The following is a 21,624-nucleotide window of genomic DNA, read 5'->3' on the forward strand; positions in this document are numbered from 1 at the left end:
TTTTAAAATATACTTACATTATGGCATTATAATTCCTTTATTGTTGATTGGATATGAAAAATTATGAAGATCCACATTATTGAGCAAAAACTTTTTATATTATTAGGTGCTGGATGGACTATGGATATACAGATTAAAATTTTAAATTATTCATGTTTTCCTGAGACAGGTAGTAGTAGTTTCTGTTTTTATTTTTATGATGATACAAATGTTGTTTTTTAAAAATTGATTGCATTAAGATCTACTTATAGTCAGGTGGTAGTGACACACGTCTTTAATCTCAGCACCTGGGAGGCAGAGGCAAATGGATCTATGAGCTCAAAGCCAGCCTGGTCTACAGAGTAAGTTCCAGGTCAGCCAGGGCTATATGGAGAAACTGTGTCCCAAAAACAAACAAACAAGATGTACCTCTATATTCATATACTAGAATATTTGGGACACAGAAAGAATAGTTGGCTGTTTTATGTTGCTGTTTATCTGATAAATAGTATAAACTTAAACTACATATTTTCATTTTTATACTTATTTCCCTGAATTCTCTATATCTATTCATCTTCATTTCATTTACATGTTATATCTGCTAAAGGATATATTAAAAGGGAGAGGAAGAAAATAAGTATTCAAGTTGAACTTAAAATTTATGCTTATAAACAGAAATGAATTCAAAAGAAAATGCGGAGGGGCATGTTTCATTAAATGACATAAAGCTAATTATCAAAATGGAAGAGCTATATGTTCTAGCTAGAAGTCATATAAGTTTTCCTCAGTGTAGTTATTCAGTCTTGAAATATCATTCATTGTTTCAGTGAATTTGGAATTTAAATTCTAAAACTTAAATTTGGAACAGGAAGTAAACAAAATTATTTTCTTAAATTTTATATAAAATTGTAATCATATATTTAGGAGGCAGTGTAATCCTGTGGTGGTAAGTACTGACCTGAAAACATAATTGCTTGTTTATTTGATGCTATCACCTATTGGCGGCCAAAATAAATGCCAAACAGATTAAATACAAAAGTGAACAAGTCAGGGGTCGAGGGATTAAAAGAAGAGCAAGAAAGGAGTAAGATAAAAGAAAACACATTTCTCTAATGTCTAGAACAGAGATATCTTTGAAGAGCTATATAAGAAACTCAGAAGCCAAAACCAAAAGGAGACAAAAGTGACTATATGGATGTTAGCAGAATCTTCCTGACTTAAAAGACTTCTAACAGATGACAGAAGACAAAAAAAAAAAAAAAGGAAAAGTACTTACTTTGTTTAGAAAACAAACAGCCTTGGGACTGGAGACATGGTTTAGTGGTTAAGAGAGCTTATTGTTCTTCCCAAAGAGCTGAGATCAGTTCCCAGCACTCACAGCAGGCAGTTTACAACTGACTGTAACTCCTACTCCAGGGAATCTGATGTCCTCTTCTAACCTTTGCAGGCACGTGTACTCGTGTACGCACACACACAATTCTAAATTAAAATGGGTCAGTCCACTAGTACAAGAGAATTTTCATGAATGGATTAAGATAGAATAATGGTAGCATGTGACCACAGTGTATCCCAGGTGCTCAGGTGGAAGATCTCTTGAGACCATAAGTTCAAGACTTCTTTTGGTAACATAATGAGACCGTCATTTGGGAAACATTGCTCTACAGTTAAGAACATGGACTGATCTTACATCAGACAGTAGTTTGATTTCCAGCACCAATGTTAGGCAACTCACAACTGCCTGTTACTCTAGCTCCAGGGTATCTGCCACCCTCTTCTGGCCTTTATGGGCACCTGCATGCATGCATACATATATATACATATACACATAAATAAAAATAAAATAAATGTTGTTTAACAGGGGGAAGACATGGCAAAGGAAAGGACAGAAAAAAATATTCCATTTCACTGATTATTAGATAAGAATAAGCAAAATATTGTTGAAATGCCAATTTATGAGCAAAGCCAAAGCTGTTTATAATTTTCAACCCTGCAGTATGTTACACTAATCATATGTCTTATTACAAGATAGGTTTTGCAACATTTTCATGGTATCAAACACTTAAAAATATTTGATTAGATTTTTAGGACATTGACAAGTTATACTGTATAAATTAATTAATATATTAAAATATCTTTATGTGAGTCGGGAGGTGGTGGTACACAACTTTAATCCTAGCTCTTGGTAGCAGAGTCAGGCAGATCTCTGAGTTTGAGGACAGCTTGGTCTTCATAGCAACTTCTAAAACAGCCAGGGCTACTCAGAGATATTGTTTCAAAAAAAAATAACTTTATGTGTATATTGAACAAAAATGTATTAAAATATGTTAACCTTTTAAATAAATGATATAATCTTTCATTTCTTGAAAAACAAACAAATTATAATATAGGATTTGAAAAATATATGAAAGAAAATACAGTAAAATTTTAGTATTACCTTACTCAAAAGTAAGAATTAAAAGAAACTAGATGTCAGAAAAGATGAGAGAGCTTACTTTATATGCTTTTTCTTATTTGGCTAATGGTAGCAGTCACTTATTAAATAGAAGGGGGATATATCAAAATTAGAGTCTACATTAATTTTTCATAATAAGGAGTATGTGTTTGCAGTTTTTAATAAATCATTGCCTTATTTTTAGGATATGATTATAAACCACTCATACATTTTGTTCATTTCAGCAATGTCTGACCGTCAAGAGAGTGCTCTTATAGAGCTAATGGTCTGTACAATTCGTCAAGCAGCTGAGGCACATCCTCCAGTGGGAAGGGGTACCGGCAAGAGAGTAAGTTTTCAATTAGTAAAAAGTCTATACTTTTTATACTTTTTATACTTACTGATGCCATTAACTCTAGACTATTTTGATACTTTACTCGTGTTTGTATCCCTAAAAATAGGATTTTTTTTTTTTAACAAATAATACATGTATGCCATGGCACTTCATCTGCTTGACTCAAGTTCTAGAAAAATATTTTCCTCTTATTCCTCTAGGATCTGTGTCTGCTTCTACTATAGAATTTTACAGTATAATTTAAATCATATTGTGCATGGGGCAGTGGGGGCAAGGGGTGCTAGAAAGATCACTCAGCATCTGATGAAGTTGCTGGACAAAGAGAAGCATGCTTACAATCCTGTCCTTCACTCTGGGCACTAAGATAGGCCTTTGAGACCAGCCTGGACCATGTCAGGAGACCCTCCCTGAAATTTAAAAATAAAGTTACAGGTGAAAGCAACAAGAGTTTTTCTATAGCATCCTACCCCCAGGTATATAAAACACAGCCATACCTCCCCTTCCTCTCAGTCTTTGTTAGCAATTTGTATTATTGTATCAGTGGTACTGACTACTCGAACACATATACATAAATAGAAACAGTTTTTTGAACAAGAAAACATACAGATAGTGAAACATGTTAAGGGAGACTTCAGGAGTTCATTTAGCCAAATTTAGAATGTAGAAGTGGATTATTTGGTATTAAAAAGAACATGTGACCATGTCAGACAAAGGTAATTATTTGGATTCTTATTTTAACAGATTATAAAGTAACAGTCTTTGAGGAAAATATGAACTACATTTGAAATGACACTAAAGTATTATTGCATAATATTAGAAATAGTAATTTATTGTTTTTAAGTCTTCTGTTAAAAGGCATACTCTTAATTATCAAGTATGAAATCATATGTGATTTATTTTAAAGTTATATAGAGAAAAATTAATATTGATGTAGCTAGAATGGCAGCATGCTGATTAGTAGTCAGCTTTTTAGTGATTTTGAAATTTTCAGTTATAGTATTGCTCAAGCTTTGACATAATTTACTTTTAGCTAAAATTTCTAGCACTTTCACAGCTGTTACCTCCTTTTTTTTTTTTTAAGCACTTCCTTTCTTTCAGAATAAACTGCCCAGATATAACAAATAATTACAAAACTTAAAGTCTTACTACTATAAGCCTTCATTATTTCACACACTGTGTGGTTCTGAAATTCATTAATGGCTTATTTGCTGTTTGGCTTAGCACCTCTTTGGGTTGACCACATCTTCACCATTAGACTTGACTGTGATAGCGTAAATCCTACCCATATTGACTTTCACATGTGTATGCCAAGTGTTTATTGGTACTTGGTAAGATATCAGAGCTTCTCTGTTCGGCAATCTCACTCTGTTAGGTATGTTTGACTGTTCTTATGACATGGCTGCTGACCTTTCCCAAAACGAACAATTGAGCTGTAAGGTAGACACAGCTTTATTTTTAATGCCCTAGTCTTATTCCCTAATTCCAGGGAATGGAGACCATAAAAGAGTTATTTTGAACTCTTGGTACAGCTCTGTTCTTACATAATAACCAACCATTTATTTCTCTAGTGAGCTATGGTTCCTTACTAGTTGACTAGTAGGATCCGAATCTCAGCACTAAATTTTATTAAAGATAATAATAGGTTATTACCTCTAGGCATGTGTACTAGACAGAGATATGTAATATGTATTTATATAAATACATTCATTATTTTCTGACTTAAGTATATCCTAACAACTTTTGATTCTATTTTTAAATCAATGAACTAAGCACTTTTTATAACTAGGAAGTCAAAATCATCTTAAATAGTCTTTTATATTCCTCTTAAATTTCTTGGTTATGTCATCTCCCAAGGTTTCATCCTTTTATATTAACATTTTCAATTTCTAAATTGCCAAATAACACTTTTTTACCATTACAACTTATTTCTAGGTGCTAACAGCCAAAGAAAGGAAAACTCAAATTGATGATAGAAACAAATTAACTGAACATTTTATCATTACACTTCCTATGTTACTATCAAAGGTATGTGACATTTTCAGTTTTGTGATATGTCTCTGAGTTTGCTTTCATGCACTATTAATCTAATTACTCTCTTTTTCTTTGTGGCTTCCTCTAGTATTCTGCAGATGCAGAGAAGGTAGCAAACTTGCTGCAAATTCCACAGTATTTTGATCTAGAAATCTACAGCACAGGTCGGATGGAAAAGGTAAGACACTCTGAAATTCTTCTGGTAAAGTACTTTTCATTTTCATCTAATCATAGGTTAGATGATTTTTAGATAATAAATGATGATTTTCAATTTTCATTATTAATCTAAATATCACAGTTTTTCTTTTTTTCCTCTTCAGCACCTGGATGCTTTATTAAAACAGATTAAGTTTGTTGTAGAGAAACATGTAGAATCAGATGTCCTAGAAGCCTGCAGTAAAACCTACAGCATTTTATGCAGTGAAGAGTATACCATTCAGAATCGAGTTGATATTGCTCGGAGCCAGCTGATTGATGAATTTGTAGATCGATTCAATCATTCTGTAGAAGACCTGTTGCAAGAGGTATGTTATAATATTGATGGTGCATGTAAGAATTTTGTCTAATAATTGTTTAGAATAGCTGAGTGTGTGAGACAGTCCCATTTTTCAAAAAATCTGAAAGTCTCTACCAGTTTCAGAATTAGCAGTACCACTGAAACAGTACGTCTTAATAAAGATCAACCTTTTGTAGTTTACTTTTTTTTATTGGATATTATATTTACATTTCAGATTTTATCCCCTTACCCCATTCCCCCAACCACCCAGGAAGCCCTTATCCCATCCCCCCTCCTCCTGCTTCTATGAGGGTGTGTCCCCACCTACTCCCCACTCCTACCTCCCCAACCTGAAATTCCTCCCCGCTCAGTGTTCAGCCTTCATGGGACCAAGGATCTCCTCTCCCACCTATGCCCGACGAGGCCATCCTCCCCTACATATACAGCTGGAGTCATGGTCCCTCCCTATGTGCTCCCAGGCTAGTGATTTAGATCCTGGGTAGCTCTGGTTGGTTGGTATTATTGCTCTCCTCTTGGGGCCACCAACCCTTTCAGCTCCTTCAGTCCTCTAACTTCTCCATTGGGAACCCTTGATCAGATCAATGGTTAGCTGTGAGCATCTGCCTCTGGATATGTCAGACTCTGGTAGACCACTGAGGAGACAGCTATATCAGGCTTCTGTCACCATGCACTTTCTGACATCCATATTAGCGTCTATCTTTGGTGACTGCACGTGGGATGGATACCCAGGTGGAATGGTCTCCAGATGGCCCCTCCTTGAGTTTCTGTCTCACACTTTGTCTCCATATTTGCTCCCTTCAGTATTTTGTTAGTCCTTCTAAGTAGGACCAAAGCATCCACAGTTGGTCTTCCTTTTTCATGAGCTTCATGTGGTCTGTTAGTTGAATCTTGGCTATTTCAAGCTTTTGGGCTAATATCCGCTTATAAGTGAATAAATAAAATACCATGTGTGTTCTTTTGTGATTGGGTTACCTCACTCAGGATGATATTGTCTAGTTGCATCCATTTACCTAAGAATTTCTCTAATTCATTATTTTTAATAGCTGCGTAATACTCCATTGTGTAAATGTACCACACTTTTTGTATCCATTCCTCTGTTGAGGGACATCTTGGTTCTTTCCAGCTTCTGGCTATTATAAATAAGGCTGCTATGAACATAGTGGAGCATATGATGTCCTTATTATATGTTGGAGCATCCTCTGGGTATATCCCCAGGAGTGGTATAGCTGGGTCCTCAGGTAGTGCTATGTCCAATTTTCTGAGGAACCGCCAGACTGATTTCCAGAGTGGTTGTACCAGCTTGCAATCCCACCAACAATGGAGGAGTGTTTCTCTTTCTCCACATCCTCTCCAGCATCTACTATCACCTGAGTTTTTGATCTTAGCCATTCTGACTGGTGTGAGGTGGAATCTCAGGGTTCTTTTGATTTGTATTTCCCTGGTGACTAAAGATGTTGAACATTTCTTAAGGTGCTTCTCGGCTGTTTGAATTTCCTCTGTTAAGAATTCTTTGTTTAGCTCTGTACCCCATTTTTAATAGGGTTATTTGATTGTCTGGAGTATAATTTCTTGAGTTCTTTATATATCTTGTATATTAGCCCTGTATGGATGTAGGATTGGTAAAAAGATCTTTTCCCAATCTGTTGGGTGCCGTTTGTCTTATTGACAATGTCCTTTGCCTTATAGAAGCTTTGCAATGAGATTGGTCTGTAGTTCTCTTTCTTTGTTGGGTCTTTGTGAGGTTTAGATATGAGTGTAATTGTAGCTTCATAGTATGAATTGGGTAGTGTTCCTTCTGTTTCTATTCTGTGAAATAGTTTGAAGAGAATGGGTATTAGGTCTTCCTGCAAGGTCTGATAGAATTCTGCACTAAAACCCTCTGGTCCTGGACTTTTTTTGGTGGGGAGACTTTTAATGACTGCTTCTATTTCTTTAGGGGTTATGGGACTGTTTAGATGGTTTATCTGCTCCTCATTTAACTTTGGTACCTGGTACCTGTCTAGAAAATTGTCCATTTCATCCAGATTTTCTAATTTTGTTGAGTATAGGCCTTTGTAGTAGGATCTGATGAGTTTTTTTAATTTTCTCAGTTTCTGTTATGTCTCCCTTTTCAGTTCTGATTTTATTAATTTGGATACTGTCTCTGTGCCCTTTGGTTAGTCTGGCTAAGGGTTTAACTATCTTGTTGATTTTTTTTCTCAAAGAACCAGCTCCTGGTTTTGTTGATATTTTGTATAGTTCTTTCTGTTTCTACTTGGTTGATTTCAGCTCTGAGTTTGATTATTTCCTGCCGTCTACTCCTCTTGGGTATATTTGCTTCTTTTTGTTCTAACGCTTTCAGGTGTGCTGTCAAGTTGTTAGTGTGTGCTCTCTCCAGTTTCTTTTTGTAGGCACTTAGAGCTATGAGTTTTCCTCTTAGTACTGTTTTCCTGGAGTCCCACAAGTTTTGGTATGATGTGTCCTCATTTTCATTAAATTCTAAAAAGTCTTTAATTTCTTTCTTCTTCCTTGACCAAGTCATCCTTGAGTAGAGCGTTGTTCAGTTTCCACGTGTATGTGGGCTTTTCGTTGTTTTTGTCATTATTAAAGACCAGCCTTAGTCCATGGTGGTCTGATAGGGTACAAGGGATTATTTCAATCTTTTTGTATCTGTTGAAGCCTGTTTTGTAACCAATTATATGGTCTATTTTGGAGAAGTTACCATGAGGTGCTGAGAAAAAGGTATATTCTTTTGTTTTAGGATGAAATGTTCTATATATGTATATCAGTTAAATCCATTTGGTTCATTACTTCTGTTAGTTTCATTGTGTCTCTGTTTAGTTTCTGTTTCTGTGATCTGTCCATTGTTGAGAGTGGGGTGTTGAAATCCCCCACTATTATTGTATGAAGTGCAATGTATGCTTTGAGCTTATTATAGTTTCTTTTATGTATGTGGGTGCCCTTGCATTTGCGGTATAGATGTTCAGAATTGAGAGTTCATCTTGGTACATTTTTCCTTTGATGAGTATGAAGTGTCTTTCCTTATCTTTTTTGATTACTTTTGGTTGAAAATCAATTTTATTTGATATTAGAATTGCTACTCCAGCTTGTTTCTTGGAACCATTTTCTTGGAAGTTTGTTTTTTATCCTTTTACTCTGAGGTAGTGTCTGTCTTTGTCACAGAGGTGCTTTTCCTGTATGCAGCAAAATTCTGGGTCCTGTTTATGTATCCAATCTGATAGTCTATGTCTTTTTATTGGAGAATTGAGTCCATTGATATTAAGAGATATTAAGGAAAAATGATTGTTGCTTCCTGTTATTTTTGTTATTAGAGGTGGAATTATGTTTGTGTAACTATCTTCTTCTGGCGTTGTTGGAAGACTACTTTCTTGCTTTTTCTAGGTTGTAGTTTCCTTCCTTGTGTTGGAGTTTTCCATCCAATATCCTTTGAAGTGCTGGATTTGTAGGAAGATATTGTGTAAATTTGGTTTTGTCATGGAATATCTTGGTTTCTCCAGCAATAGTGATTGAGAGTTTTGCTGGGTATAGTAGTCTGGGCTGGCATTTGTGATCTCTTAGGGTCTGTATGATATCAGTCCAACATCTTCTGGCTTTTATAGTCTCTGGTGAGAAGTCTGGTGTAATTCTTATAGGTCTGCCTTTATATGTTACTTGACCTTTTTCCCTTACTGCTTTTAGTATTTTTTCTTTGTTTTGTATATTTGATGTTTTGATTTGATTTGATTATTATGTGACGGGAGGTATTTTCTTTTTGGTCTAGTCTATTTGGGGTTCTGTAGGCTTCTTGTATATTTAAGGACATCTCTGTCTTTAGGTTAGGGAAGTTTTACTCTATAATTTTGTTGAAGATATTTACTTTAAGTTGGTAGTCTTCACCGTCATCTATACCTATTATTCTTAGGTTTGTGTCCTAGATTTCCTGGATGTTTGTGTTAGGAGCTTTTTGCATTTCGCATTTTCATTGACCGTTGTGTCTATGTTTTCCATGGTATCTTCTGTGCATGAGATTCTCTCTTCTATCTCATGTATTCTGTTGGTGATGCTTGTATCTGTGTCTCCTGATCTTTTTCCTAGGTTTTCTATCTCCAGGGTAGTCTCCCTTTGAGATTTCTTTATTGTTTCTACTTCCATTTTTAGATCCTGGACAGTTTTGTTTAATTTTTTCGCCTGTTTGGTTGTTTTCTTGCAACTCTTTAAGGGCTTCTACCTGTTTACCTGTGTTCTCAAATTCTTTTGAGAGTGTTATTTATGTCCTTTTTAAAGTCCTCTATCATCATTATGAGAAGTGATTTTAATTCTGAATCCTGCTTTTCTGGTGTTATGTGGTGTTCGGGAGTTGCTTTGGTGGATGAACTGGGTTCTGGTGACGCCAAATAACTTTGGTTTCTGTTGTTTACGTTCTTGTGCTTGCCTTTCGCCATTTGGTTAGCTCTAGTGCTACCTGCACTCACTGTTTCTGACTGGAGCCTGCCTTTTCAGTTATCTTGCTTGTGTCAGAACTCCTCAGGGTCCAGATGTCTGTGATCCTGAGCTCTAGCTGCTCTGGGTACAGTGGCTCCTCTAGGATATCTCGGGATATGGTGTCTCCATGGTAGCCGACCAGCTAGGTGTCCACTGCTCTGAATGCAGTGTTTCCTCTAGGATGTCTCAGGATAAGATGTTTTTTTGGGAGCCCACTGGCTAGGTGTTTGCTGCTCTGAGTGTAGTCGCTCTTCTAGGATGTCTCAGGTTATGGTGGCTGCTGCTCTGAGTTCAGTGGCTCCTCTAGAATGCCTCGGGATATGGTGTCCCCTACTCTGAGTTCAGTGGCTCCTCTAGAATGCCTCGGGATATGGTGTCCCCTGCTCTGAGGTCAGTGGCGTCTCTAGGATGTCTCGGGATATGGTGTCCCCTGCTCTGAGGTCAGTGGCGTCTCTAGGATGTCTCAGGATATGGTTTCCACATGGGAGCCTGCCAGCTGGGTGTCTGCCACTCTGAAGTCAGTGGCCTCTCTAGGATGCCTCGGGATTTGGTTTCCAGATGGAAGCTGACCAGCTGGGTGTCTTGCTCCATCCATAGGGATTGGGCGAGGGGCGGAAGGGGAGTGGTATTCCACAGGGGCGGTATTTGGGTGCCTGGTAGGTCCTGTGGGCTCCCTGCTCCCAGTTGTGGTTCTAGGGCGTAGGCTGGTGGGCGGCTGATCATTCCTGCCCTGCCGCTCTTTCTTCTTTCTTTCTTTCTTTTTTTTTTTTTTTTTTTGTATCTAGGATCCAGTTTACATTTTTAAATTACTGATTTATTATAATGTGCTAGTGAATAGAACATTTAAATTAAGTTGATAAGCTTGCTCAGGAAAGAAACACTCTTGGCAAACTGGTAATTTTTTTCATTTTTTGAGATGGTTTTCTATATCATGCTCTTTCATATATATAAGGCAATCCCAAATTCCTGTCATTTATGCTTTATTGCTCCTTAGACATCTATATAGCTGATTTTTTAAAAGGAATTTTGTGATTTTTTTTTCAAACATGACCTAGCATTATTTTCTTCCCCCTTCTAAGTAGGACTGAAACATCCACACTTTGGTCACCATACTTTTTGTAAAGCTATAGAAACAACTGATCATCAGTAAAATCTTAAATAATCTTTAAACCTTTTTCACGATAAGACCAGCTCAAGTAGTAACAGATGTGTGTACTCCTGAGAAATGCCCAGGATTCATTTTTTAATACTGAAAGACAGAGTGCACTAACTAGAGCTTTAAAATACTCTCATGTATAATTGTGATTTCAGGGAATTTACAAAAGTGTATAATGTCACAGCTATATATTATTTAAGCAGCAGAAATTGATTATGTGTAAATATGTCAGTTATAGTTGTTCTTTTTGTTTTTATTTATCTGTAGTGAATATACTATTTTAGTAATAGATTTTAGGCAGTTAAACATTAATAGGCTTTAATATGAATTTGAGTTGCTATGAAGATGAAGTCATTTTTACTTTTTTATTTCTAGGGTGAAGAAGCTGATGATGATGATATCTACAATGTTCTTTCCACCTTAAAGCGTTTAACTTCTTTTCACAAGTATGTCATAGTTAATATTAACCTAAACTTAGTAAGTAATATATTGGCCAATGAATAGACTAAATATATTTTTCTTCTTAACAAAAATGGCGTATTTTTATTAAAATATAACAAATTTTCTTCATTCAGAATGTCTCTGAATTTTTCAGAGTAAATTATTAACACTCTTGCTAAGTAAAAAATAAGATTGATAGGAAAATTGAGAAAACATTTTGGAGAAGTCATGCAAGTTATTCCTCTGGACTGGTAGATCATTACTTGTTTTATTTTGTAGACAGAACAGTTGGGTTTGCTTAAGGAAACAAAAGGTCCAGGTAAAATGTGCTTTCAAGCTATAGTCCACATATCCCTGGAATAAGTGTTATCTTCTCCATGAAGGAAGAGAAAGAGAATTGTGTTATCAAAAGTAAGTTTGTTTGTAGCTCTTAACAAGTTACATTTCAAAGGAACTTCTAAAATGTAGGGTTTCAGTTGAGTTTGGTAATGACCACCACTATTTCCACCTGCCTTTAAGAGAAAAGAATGGGCTCAGATCAAGAGATGGAGGCCACTTTGTGCAACTGAGCTGTGTAGTGAGATCTTTTCTCTATGGATGAGTGGAAGGAAGGAAAGAGAAGGAAGGGAGGGAAGGAGGGAGGGAGGGAAGGAAGGGAAGAAGGGAAGAAGGGAAGGAAGGAAGGAAGGAAGGAAGGAAGGAAGGAAGGAAGGAAGGAAGGAAGGAAGAAGAAAAATCTAATTCTTTTCATATAATTAAACTTTTTGAAACCATTTATGAAACTAAACTCTTATTTTACAACATACTTTGTCATTTATGATGAAAACTGACAGGCATAGTAAAAAGAACTGAGTTTATAATATACTTCAATTTTCTGCCTTCAAAGCCAGGCAAGGTAACCTCAAGGCAGGAGGATGTACTGGCTATTCTGCACTACATAGTGAGTCCTAAAAAAAAATCTTCTTCAGAAGTCTGAAGGCCATAGAAATGGCTACTCGGTGGATTTCAAGTTGTCCCATATTTTCTATCCTCTAGTATTATTAAATCTGTCCATTTGATGACAGCAGATTTCTCTTTCAAATATACACTTGTAATTATCAATTTTAAATTGTTAAAGGGTTGTTTAAAAATATACTTTTAAATATTGCAAAGTTGGATTTTATGCATCGTGAATTGAGATTAACCATCTTAGTGGAAACCTGACATTAAATGTGCCACGCGAGATTTATTTAATGGCCTCTTTATTGTCAGCTCATGTTTACGTCTCTGCTTCTCTTTTATATTTGAGTATTTACTTCATGGGTCTTTTTCAGTTCTACAAGAAAATTAGTATTTCTTTGTTGTTCTGCTTATTAAAATTGAGGTCAAATTTAAATTCTTTTATTCTAGGTTAAAATTAAAACTTTTGTTTATTTTAGTGCTCATGACCTCACTAAATGGGATCTATTTGGTAATTGCTACAGACTATTGAAGACTGGAATTGAACATGGAGCTATGCCAGAACAGGTAAGGAATTTTTAATATTCTTTTTGTGATTTAGGAAGCTAAGGCACTCAGGAATCAAAGATTTTCCAAAGTGTGTCACAGAAAATAGCTGGTAACTCTACAATGTAGCTAGCTCCTTTGACAGTTATTGTACTAATGATTATAACTATTAGATATGTCTTATATTGAAATGCTTTAAAGTAAGAAAAGATAAACTAGTTTTGTAACAGTAATCTTTAAACAGTAATGTTAAGGTAAACATTGCTGCAAAAGCTATTAATTTCTATACTACAATTCTAATCATACCGGTTATAGGCATTGTTGTACATACTGATGCCAACAGACCTTCATTCAACATGGCTTAATTTTGTAGCAAAAACCATTGTTAAAATGCCTATAGTAGATATTAGAACTTCTTTTATTCACATTCAAGTTGGAGTGAAAAGGACAAGAAGTTTTTTTCCTAATCTGAGACTTAAGTAATTATCTTAACTCTATATGAGAAATAGAAGGCTTACTTTGTATATTAGAGATACTCATGAGATATAACCTTATATTTATTGGTAGTGCTTAGGGATTATCTGATTCACTCCCATTTGAGAGGAACGTTTACATGATACCTTAATATTCTTAAGGTGATTAGAATTTCAAGAGATAGAATGAAATCATAATTTTATATTAAAAGTTACAAAACACAAGTATGATGGCATGTGTGTTTTGAACAACTTAGAAGGGTACAGGGGTGCCAGTTAGTCCATGAGTTTAAGACTCCATCACTAGATGTTTTTAATGCATAAAATAAAGAATAAACCACAACCAAAACAGAAGCTTTTAAAATGCAATAATTTATTAGTAGTATAATTAATTATTTCAGTTGTCTAACATGATTTAGGTATGTAACTTATTGGCAGAGCACTTTGCTACTGTGTAAGGCTTTGCTTGGATTTGATTCCTAAAAGTGAAAATAAAAACTTACTTAAATTTTCTAGATCCCACTCTTAATAAACACAGTGTACCTAACTAGGTACTTTTCTTTCATTTGTCAAAAGAAGATAAAATCTGGGGAAAATGTATCACATTTGAACATTTCTTTATGGAGCAACAGGAAAATGAAGTTTGAAACTATTTTCTTCTTCCACTTCGTAAAGCTGAACTCAGATTTTTCTTCTGCTACAGAATAAAGTTAATGTGTTTACTTTATTGTGGCAAGTCACTAAGTACTTAACCACATTGTTTACTTCATTTATTAATATCTTCAGTTTCTATTCTGTCTTCATCTCACTTTTCAGTACCTAAATTTAACTCACTCATATATGCAAGCTGTTTCTTACAAAAGTGGTAAAGGTATTCTCTTTTTGTTTTCCTTTTTTTCTTCAAGGAAAGAATAAAAGTAGCACATTTCTGCTTAATGAGATTATCAATCTGTCAACATTTATTTTTAATCCATAATACCATCATTAGTGTCTCAGCAACTATTCTCATGACAGTCTTCATGATCTGTTTTCTGCTCTTACCATTACATAGGTGTTCTTTTTCCTTTTGTTAACTTTTTTAATAAGAGCTTATTTATGTTGTATGTGCCTTGACTTCTCTTAGACTTTTTTTCCTGAGTCTTTTACCAGATGTATGAAGTTTGAAAACATAACTACTAGATTGTGTTCTTGTGCATGTTTACAGCTTTTACAAACACCTCCTAAGATAGATGGACTTGAATAAAAACATTATTCAACTAATTTTTATATGATTGAGTTCCCTTTTTCAGATTCCAGCTTTTGCTTTTATCTAGAGTCCAGATTTCCATTGAAATTCCTTTCTCTGAGCAAGACCTCCAAGTACTACCAAACTTTGGCTACTGTTAACCCTTCTGTTATGCTCAGTATTTTGGATGTATGTAAAGACTAATTCTCTAGCTGTTTGGGGGGACTGTATTTACCATATCCTTGACTGTTTTCCATAATGAACAATTTAACTAAGTTTCTTTTTAGTCTTACTCTTCAGGAGTAGCAGAATTTGGGGTTTGAAAGTACAGCATTCAGTAATATTTTAGATGTCACAGCTTTAGGATAAATGGATGGCCAAAAATTTTTAATTTACCTATTTTAATTTTTTGTATTCTAATTTATTTTATGTTACATTATAAAGATGTCTTTATTGAAAAACATGTTTCTTGCATTACCTTCATGTCTATTTTTTCACACTTTTGCACTTTACATTCTATATTTACTACATACATAAATATATATATATATATGTAAAAGTAATATAAACAATACTTACATCTATTACTGCCAATCCAGAATAACATAGTACTTAAATGGTCTAACTTTCTTGTCACTTTAAATAAGAAGCCTTTGTGTTTTATAACACTGGTATTCTGAAAAATACCAGCTAGTTGTTTGATAAACTATTCTCAATTTTTTCTGGTTGTGGTATATTTCTATTTCGATTACACATTCTTGCAGAAATTAATATTAGGTGATATTCTGTCCTCTGAATTATGTCAAGAGGCACATTGGTATGGAATATGAACAAAGTATTTTGTACCATTATTACATTTACTAACAGAAAAGGAAGAACAAAAAGAAACATAATCTCAATTTGTTCACTATCAGTGATATTACATCACTTGATTAAGATGGAATCTTACCAGATTTTTCCTATATAGTTACATTGCCTTTGTAATTCATAGGCTTTCAAAAAGTTCTTTAAAAGTATATAAATAATGCTGTTTCTTGGCAAAGTTTGACATAATTTTAAATCATTTATATAATCTTGTCTGAATATGCTTTCATGATCATAAAACAGTTTCTAAAATAATCACTTTTTAATTCTCATTTTGTAGTTATATGATACTCTAGCAAAAGGAAGAAATGTCCCTTAATTTATTTATTTGTCTTTTTTAATTTCAAAATATTTTTAGTATCCATATTACTATTATATTTCATCATTATTGATACATATTTGGTTTCTTGTATTTTTGCAGATTTGTAAGCTCCTGTGCTCTTTTGAAACAAGCATCTATGTGCTTTTAATACTTTTTGAGCACTTCTAGTACGCAGGATATGCTTAAGCCACCTGTACAAATGAATTCTTAACATATAAGAAGTATTTTAAAATATATTAGTGCTATAAAACAGCTAATATTTACTGTAAAGAAACCAGATGTTCTAAATTATTGTATTTGCTCATAAAATTTTTTAAAAAGTTAAAGTTATTCCCTTTTTTGTTGTTTTTTGGTTTTGTTTTTTCTTGTAGTGTTTGTTTGTTTGTTTGTTTGTTTTTGCTTTGTGCCTATTTATTGTTGGTATTGACTTTAAAAGCCAGTGAGACGGTTCAAGCAGCAAGCCGGACAACCTAAGTTTGAATCCTAGATTGTCCTAGAGGAGGGTGAGAACTGACTCTGCAGGTTCCCCTCTGACCTCCACCTGTATGCCATGGCATGTGCACACCCAAACACATACACAAAATTAACACATAAATGTGATTAAAAAAACTTGATTAGCATTGGGAAAAATAAAATATATTAAATCTCTACATTAATATATCATTTTCATAGCTCCAAGAAGACCCTAAAAGTTTGAAAATCAATAAAGATCATTTTTAGTATTATTTACTATCAAGCAAAATTAAAAAAAACAAATGAGGTCAGGTGTGACCTCATATTGATCATAGTACTTACTGTAAATTCTCAGTTAGTCCAGTTTACATAAGTTCTAGATGGCTTGGGCTATATAGTACAACTCTATCTAAAACAAAGAGAAGAAATTATATGTTACTAATATGGGGCCTCTCCAAACATCATTCCAACTTACTTATATAACTTGAGAGGCAGCGGCAGGCAAATCACTGTGAATTTAAGCCTAGCCTGATCTATGAAGTAAGTTCCAGGCCAACCAGGACTACTCAATGAGACTCTGACACAAAAAAGAAAAAGAAAAAATTACATTTACAATAAGCTGCATGTTATTTTAAGCCTTTATATATATTTATTTGTTGTAAGCTGTATGATATACATATAATTCATATATTTACTTTTATTTACTACTAATAAAACCAAAACATATGAAGTAATATGCCTAAGACCACATAGATACGGCACACATACTAAAATCAAGCTTTTAAATTACTTTTATTTGCTTTTCAGTTTTGCTATTAATATGCTACCAGCATATGGTAGCCCAGGCTGTGCTTCCACTCTTTTCTTATGCCTTCTTTCCCTCACCCCTTGCCCTCTGATGTTTGCTCTATATAAAATTTCTTTTTATATTGATTTTTATTTTTCCAAATATCTTTTGGGCTGTTTCAATAGGAACTGTGGGGAGAAATTAGATGCTGGTACTTAACCCGTCATCATGAACTGGAAATCACCACATTATTCAGACTGAACATAATATAGGGGGTGAGTTTAACTTAAGTCAGGTTATTATTTTTGGATAGATTTGGCTTATTATATATGTTGTTAAGAATCATGCTTTTCCAAGAAGACTGGACACTTACCGAGTTACAATTTATTTCAGATACATATTTCTGATTTTTCCTCACACATGCCATATCAAAACTTTTAAGTCATAGTTTCAATTTTTTGTTTGTTCGTTTGATTTTTGGGTTTGTATGTTTGGGGTTTATTTTGTCGGTTTGTTTGGGGGAGGGTGGTTTGTTTGGTTTGAAAGAGATGTAGTCTATTTCTTGCCTAACCTCAAACTCATGGAATTCTTCCTGCTGTAGCCTACCAGTTGCTCCAAGTATAGGCAAGTATCACCATGCCTACTTCATTCATTGATTTTATGACAAAAAGTAGTTCCTTCTAGGTCTCAGGATAAGCTTTTATCTAATTGTGCTAAAGCACAATTGGATATCTAGATGCAAAACCAAACAACCATAATCATACTTCTGCACACCTTGTACAACAATTAGCAGATCAGACATGATGATGGAGGCCTATATTCTCAGCTATTTAAGAAATCTAAGGGTGGAGGATCACTTGAACCAGGTTAGAGACAACCTAAACAACATAGCAAGGTGCCTGTGTCAAGATAAAATTATAAACACTCAAATTATAAACTTAAAAATCAAACCAGTTACAGTAAACTTATAAAAGAAATATGAGTTGTGGGCCAGCCAAAACTGGAGTTTGGGTTAACTAAGATTTCTCAGAAGCCTGTCTAGTTTCACAGGCCTATAATCTTAGCTCCTAAGGTGACTGAGACAAGAGGGATACAAATTGAGGACTAGCTTTGGCTATATTCATGGTAAGCTTGGGTAGTGGACAGACCTTATCTCAAGATGAAGAGTAAAAAGAAAATTGAGGATAGGAATATATAGCTCGGTTGTAGAGAAAGAACTTGCCTATCACACATGACTCCAATTCCGGGGTGGGGGGTTGGTTTGTTTGTTTGTTTTTAATGTTGATACCAGACTGGCTGCATAAGGAGATCACCACCTAAAAGAGGATGGCAAATGAAATCTGGAGTAGTAAATAACTCGGAACCAAAAGCCATTGGACAGTTTGATAAAAATCATTAGTCTTGTGAGTCAAAGTATTAGCCCAGAGCTCTAGGTTACATTAATGACTGACAAAAAGTTTAAAATAATTGTCATTGGAGGCTGGAGAATAGGCTGAGTGCTTAGGAACACTGGCTGTTCTTCCAGAGGACTCTGTCCAGTTCAGTTCCCAATAAGCATGTGTCCATTCACAGCCATTTATAACTCTAGTTCTAAGAGATCAGACACTCTCTCCTTAGTGGACATCAGTGTATAGACATACATGCAAGCAAAGTACCCATACACATGAAATAAAATTTGTGAAAGTAAATTACTTTTTTTTTTTTACTATTTGGTGGAACATAAATAGTTGGATTTAAGAATCCTATAGGACATGATTATAGTGAAGAACATCTCTGAGAAGACATATACTGTAACACCAGCTATAAAAATCTTACAAACTGTGAAATCACTTATGTCATCTTATGTATTTGTGATTTAAAAACAAAAACAACTGCTTTTTCAGAGCAAGGGCATAAGTTACATGAATTCTCGTAGACTGGTTGGCCAGCATGTAAACTATAGGCAAAATGCTTAAGGTAAATGCAGAATTGTTAATACCATTTTAGTGGCCCTTAAACTAGGAATCTATTCAGTGGTTTGTTTTGTTGTCTTTTACATTGTTACTATTTTTTAAAGTGCCATTTATTCATTTAAAAAGCTAACAAAGTCTGACATGGTGCTATATGCCTATATTCAAGCACTTGGGAAGTAGGTAGAAACAGAATCAAAGCCTCAGCTACATGAAACCATATCTCCAAAACAAACAAAGAAGCCAAGATCTAAAAATGTGGCATAGGAATAGAGTGATTGCCCAGTCTCCTTGAGATCTCAGGACTGCCAATAAATAAATGAAATCTGGATCATGAAAAACCTACTTAACAAGGGGGCTGGGGAGATGGCTCAGTGGCTAAGAGCATTTTACTGTTCTTCTAGAGCTCCTGAGTTCCCAGCAACCACATGGTGGTTCAAAACCATCCAAAGTGGGATCTGATGCCCTCTGGTGTGTCTGAAGTTGGCTACAGTGTACTCATTTAAAAAAAAAAAAAAAAAAAGTAATGAACAAGGCTAGAAAGATAACTGCAACAATTGACAGCACTGTTTGCTCTTGCAGAGGATCTGAGTTCAGTTTCCAGTACCCTCACAGTACCATTTGTAGCATCATTTCCAGAGGACCTGATTCTTATTTCTAGTTTCCAGTGTCACCCACCCAGCATGCCTGTGGTTTCATTCATGATATACATGTAGACAAACACTCATACATAAAATAAAAATGTGTTTTTAAAAGCTAGTCAACAATTAAGACTATTTACCTTCGTTATTAGTTTGTGATTTTTTTAAATAACATGTAATGATGTCATTCTCTGACCAAATGGCTTTTTGTGTGTTTCCTAGCATTTTTAGATAGCTTTCAAATTTTCCTGCTAATAGTAAGATAATCACTGTATTGCCCAAAGGACAATTCTTCTAAAGATAAAAGGGGTTACTATTAATTACTGTGGAACTTAACTGAGACCTAAGAATCAACAGGATGTATGTTCATCTACTTGTAAGGTTGGTTGTGATCTGGCTTCTGCTTAATCAACCTGATAATGGCTATACTTAAATGCTGTAAAAGCCTGTTTGCCATTTATCGTCGAAGCTCACTTTCAGATTTCCATTCCTTGTCCTGTTCTTACATTATTGCAAGATTAGATTGTGTATTTTTGTTTCAGATCCCTGGTACAGCATGTTCTTAGCATATACTGGGTCATGCATTGATCACTTATCACTAAACATAAAAATAAATTGAAACTATAATAAAAATAGGCTTAAGGTAGATGGTTGCTTCTGTTGGAAAGTTGGGTTTTGGGGTGTTCCTTGCTTGCCTGCCTTTTTTTTTTTTTTCCTAATGTTATCTTCTGCTAGTTAAGTTTTGAGGATCTCTTTTTTTATCTTAACACCCAACCCTGAATGTGTATACTTGGTTAGACCAATTATTGTGACTAGTGTTGATGCTTACTTGACTATTAATTTGATTGCAATTTGTGTTTAAGCTCTTTGATCTGGCTGAAAGCTGAGATCCTTATTAAAACGATTTCAAAAGCCACAAGAATTTGGATAATATTTGCTAACCTTTTATTTTGGTATTTTAGTGGCTACTATTGTATAGCACTTGAGTATGTCCAATTGGATACTAGTCTATGTCCTTTATAAACTTACATTTCAAATTGTTTATATGTTTACCCTGTCTCATTCTTTGCCTTTTCTTGTTTTTCTGTAAACTTTTAAAACTGATACATAAACTAGAAATTACACATAGGAGTAAATTAGTGTCTGCCTATGTTTCTTTGTTTCAAGATCATTAGCAGAACTTGTTCATTGAGTCTTTTGAGCAAAGTCCTTAGATAGGAAGGGAGAAGATGCTTTAGATGTGGCTTACAGTTTGTTTGTGGAAAAGAAGCTAATGTTGCATTTGAATGCTTTGATATTAGACCTAAAGTCATTCAATGTGCACTCTTAGTCCCATGTTCTTCCCACTGTATACCAAACCTTTTTTTTTTTTTATAGAAGTCTATAGAGAGATTATAAAATTAATGTATTTGGAATTTTTACTGATTTTTTTTTCACCTCATTCTTTTTTTGGGGGGGTGGGGGATACTTGAAACTTATAAGCTTGAAAGTAATATCCCAGCATCTCATGGTTTAATTGTGGTTTAATCCAATTTCTAGTTCATTCTTGGAGAAATCTTAACTGTAAAATAACTAAAGTTAAACCTTTTATTGACTGGAATTTTATATTGGAATATTCCAAACTTCTGATTGTCTTTTTAAGCTTATAATATCTGGTCATTGTGTGAATGGCCCACTGCCATTACATACTTCACTCACTCCTCAGTGACCTGTAGAACTTTTTAAGTATTGTTCCACTCCACTGAATTACTAGTTTTTTGGTTTTGACAATTAATTTACTTATTGTATGTTTATCAGTGCTCTATCTGTGAGTATACTTGCATGCCAAAAGAGAGCATCAGGTCACATTACAGATCATTGTGAACAACAATGTGGGTGCTGGGGAATTAAACTCTGGACCTCTAGAAGAGCAGCCAATGCTCTTAACTGCTGAGCCATCTCTCGGGCTCTGTTATTGCTAGTTTTTTTTTTTTTTTCAACATCAACATGTTGGCAGCCAAAATACATGGCTTGAACTTGAAAATGGACCCCCAGACAGAGTTATTAAATTAACA

General features: G+C 34.7%; 1 protein-coding gene across 4 annotated transcripts in view; it reads left to right on the forward strand.

Moving 5' to 3' along the window:
• Positions 1-21,624, forward strand: part of Stag1 (STAG1 cohesin complex component) — a 328,230-nt gene that overhangs the window by 246,066 nt on the left and 60,540 nt on the right. For all 4 annotated transcript variants that reach the window (XM_034483824.2, XM_076917691.1, XM_076917690.1 and 1 more), the window contains 6 exons: positions 2,656-2,759; positions 4,698-4,790; positions 4,885-4,974; positions 5,117-5,320; positions 11,306-11,376; positions 12,790-12,877. In XM_034483824.2, the coding sequence (XP_034339715.1) occupies positions 2,656-2,759; positions 4,698-4,790; positions 4,885-4,974; positions 5,117-5,320; positions 11,306-11,376; positions 12,790-12,877 (650 nt within the window). The remainder of the gene's footprint in view (positions 1-2,655; positions 2,760-4,697; positions 4,791-4,884; positions 4,975-5,116; positions 5,321-11,305; positions 11,377-12,789; positions 12,878-21,624) is intronic.

Source organism: Arvicanthis niloticus, chromosome 21, assembly GCF_011762505.2.
Source record: "Arvicanthis niloticus isolate mArvNil1 chromosome 21, mArvNil1.pat.X, whole genome shotgun sequence".
In the NCBI taxonomy this organism is placed as follows: Eukaryota; Metazoa; Chordata; class Mammalia; order Rodentia; family Muridae; genus Arvicanthis; species Arvicanthis niloticus.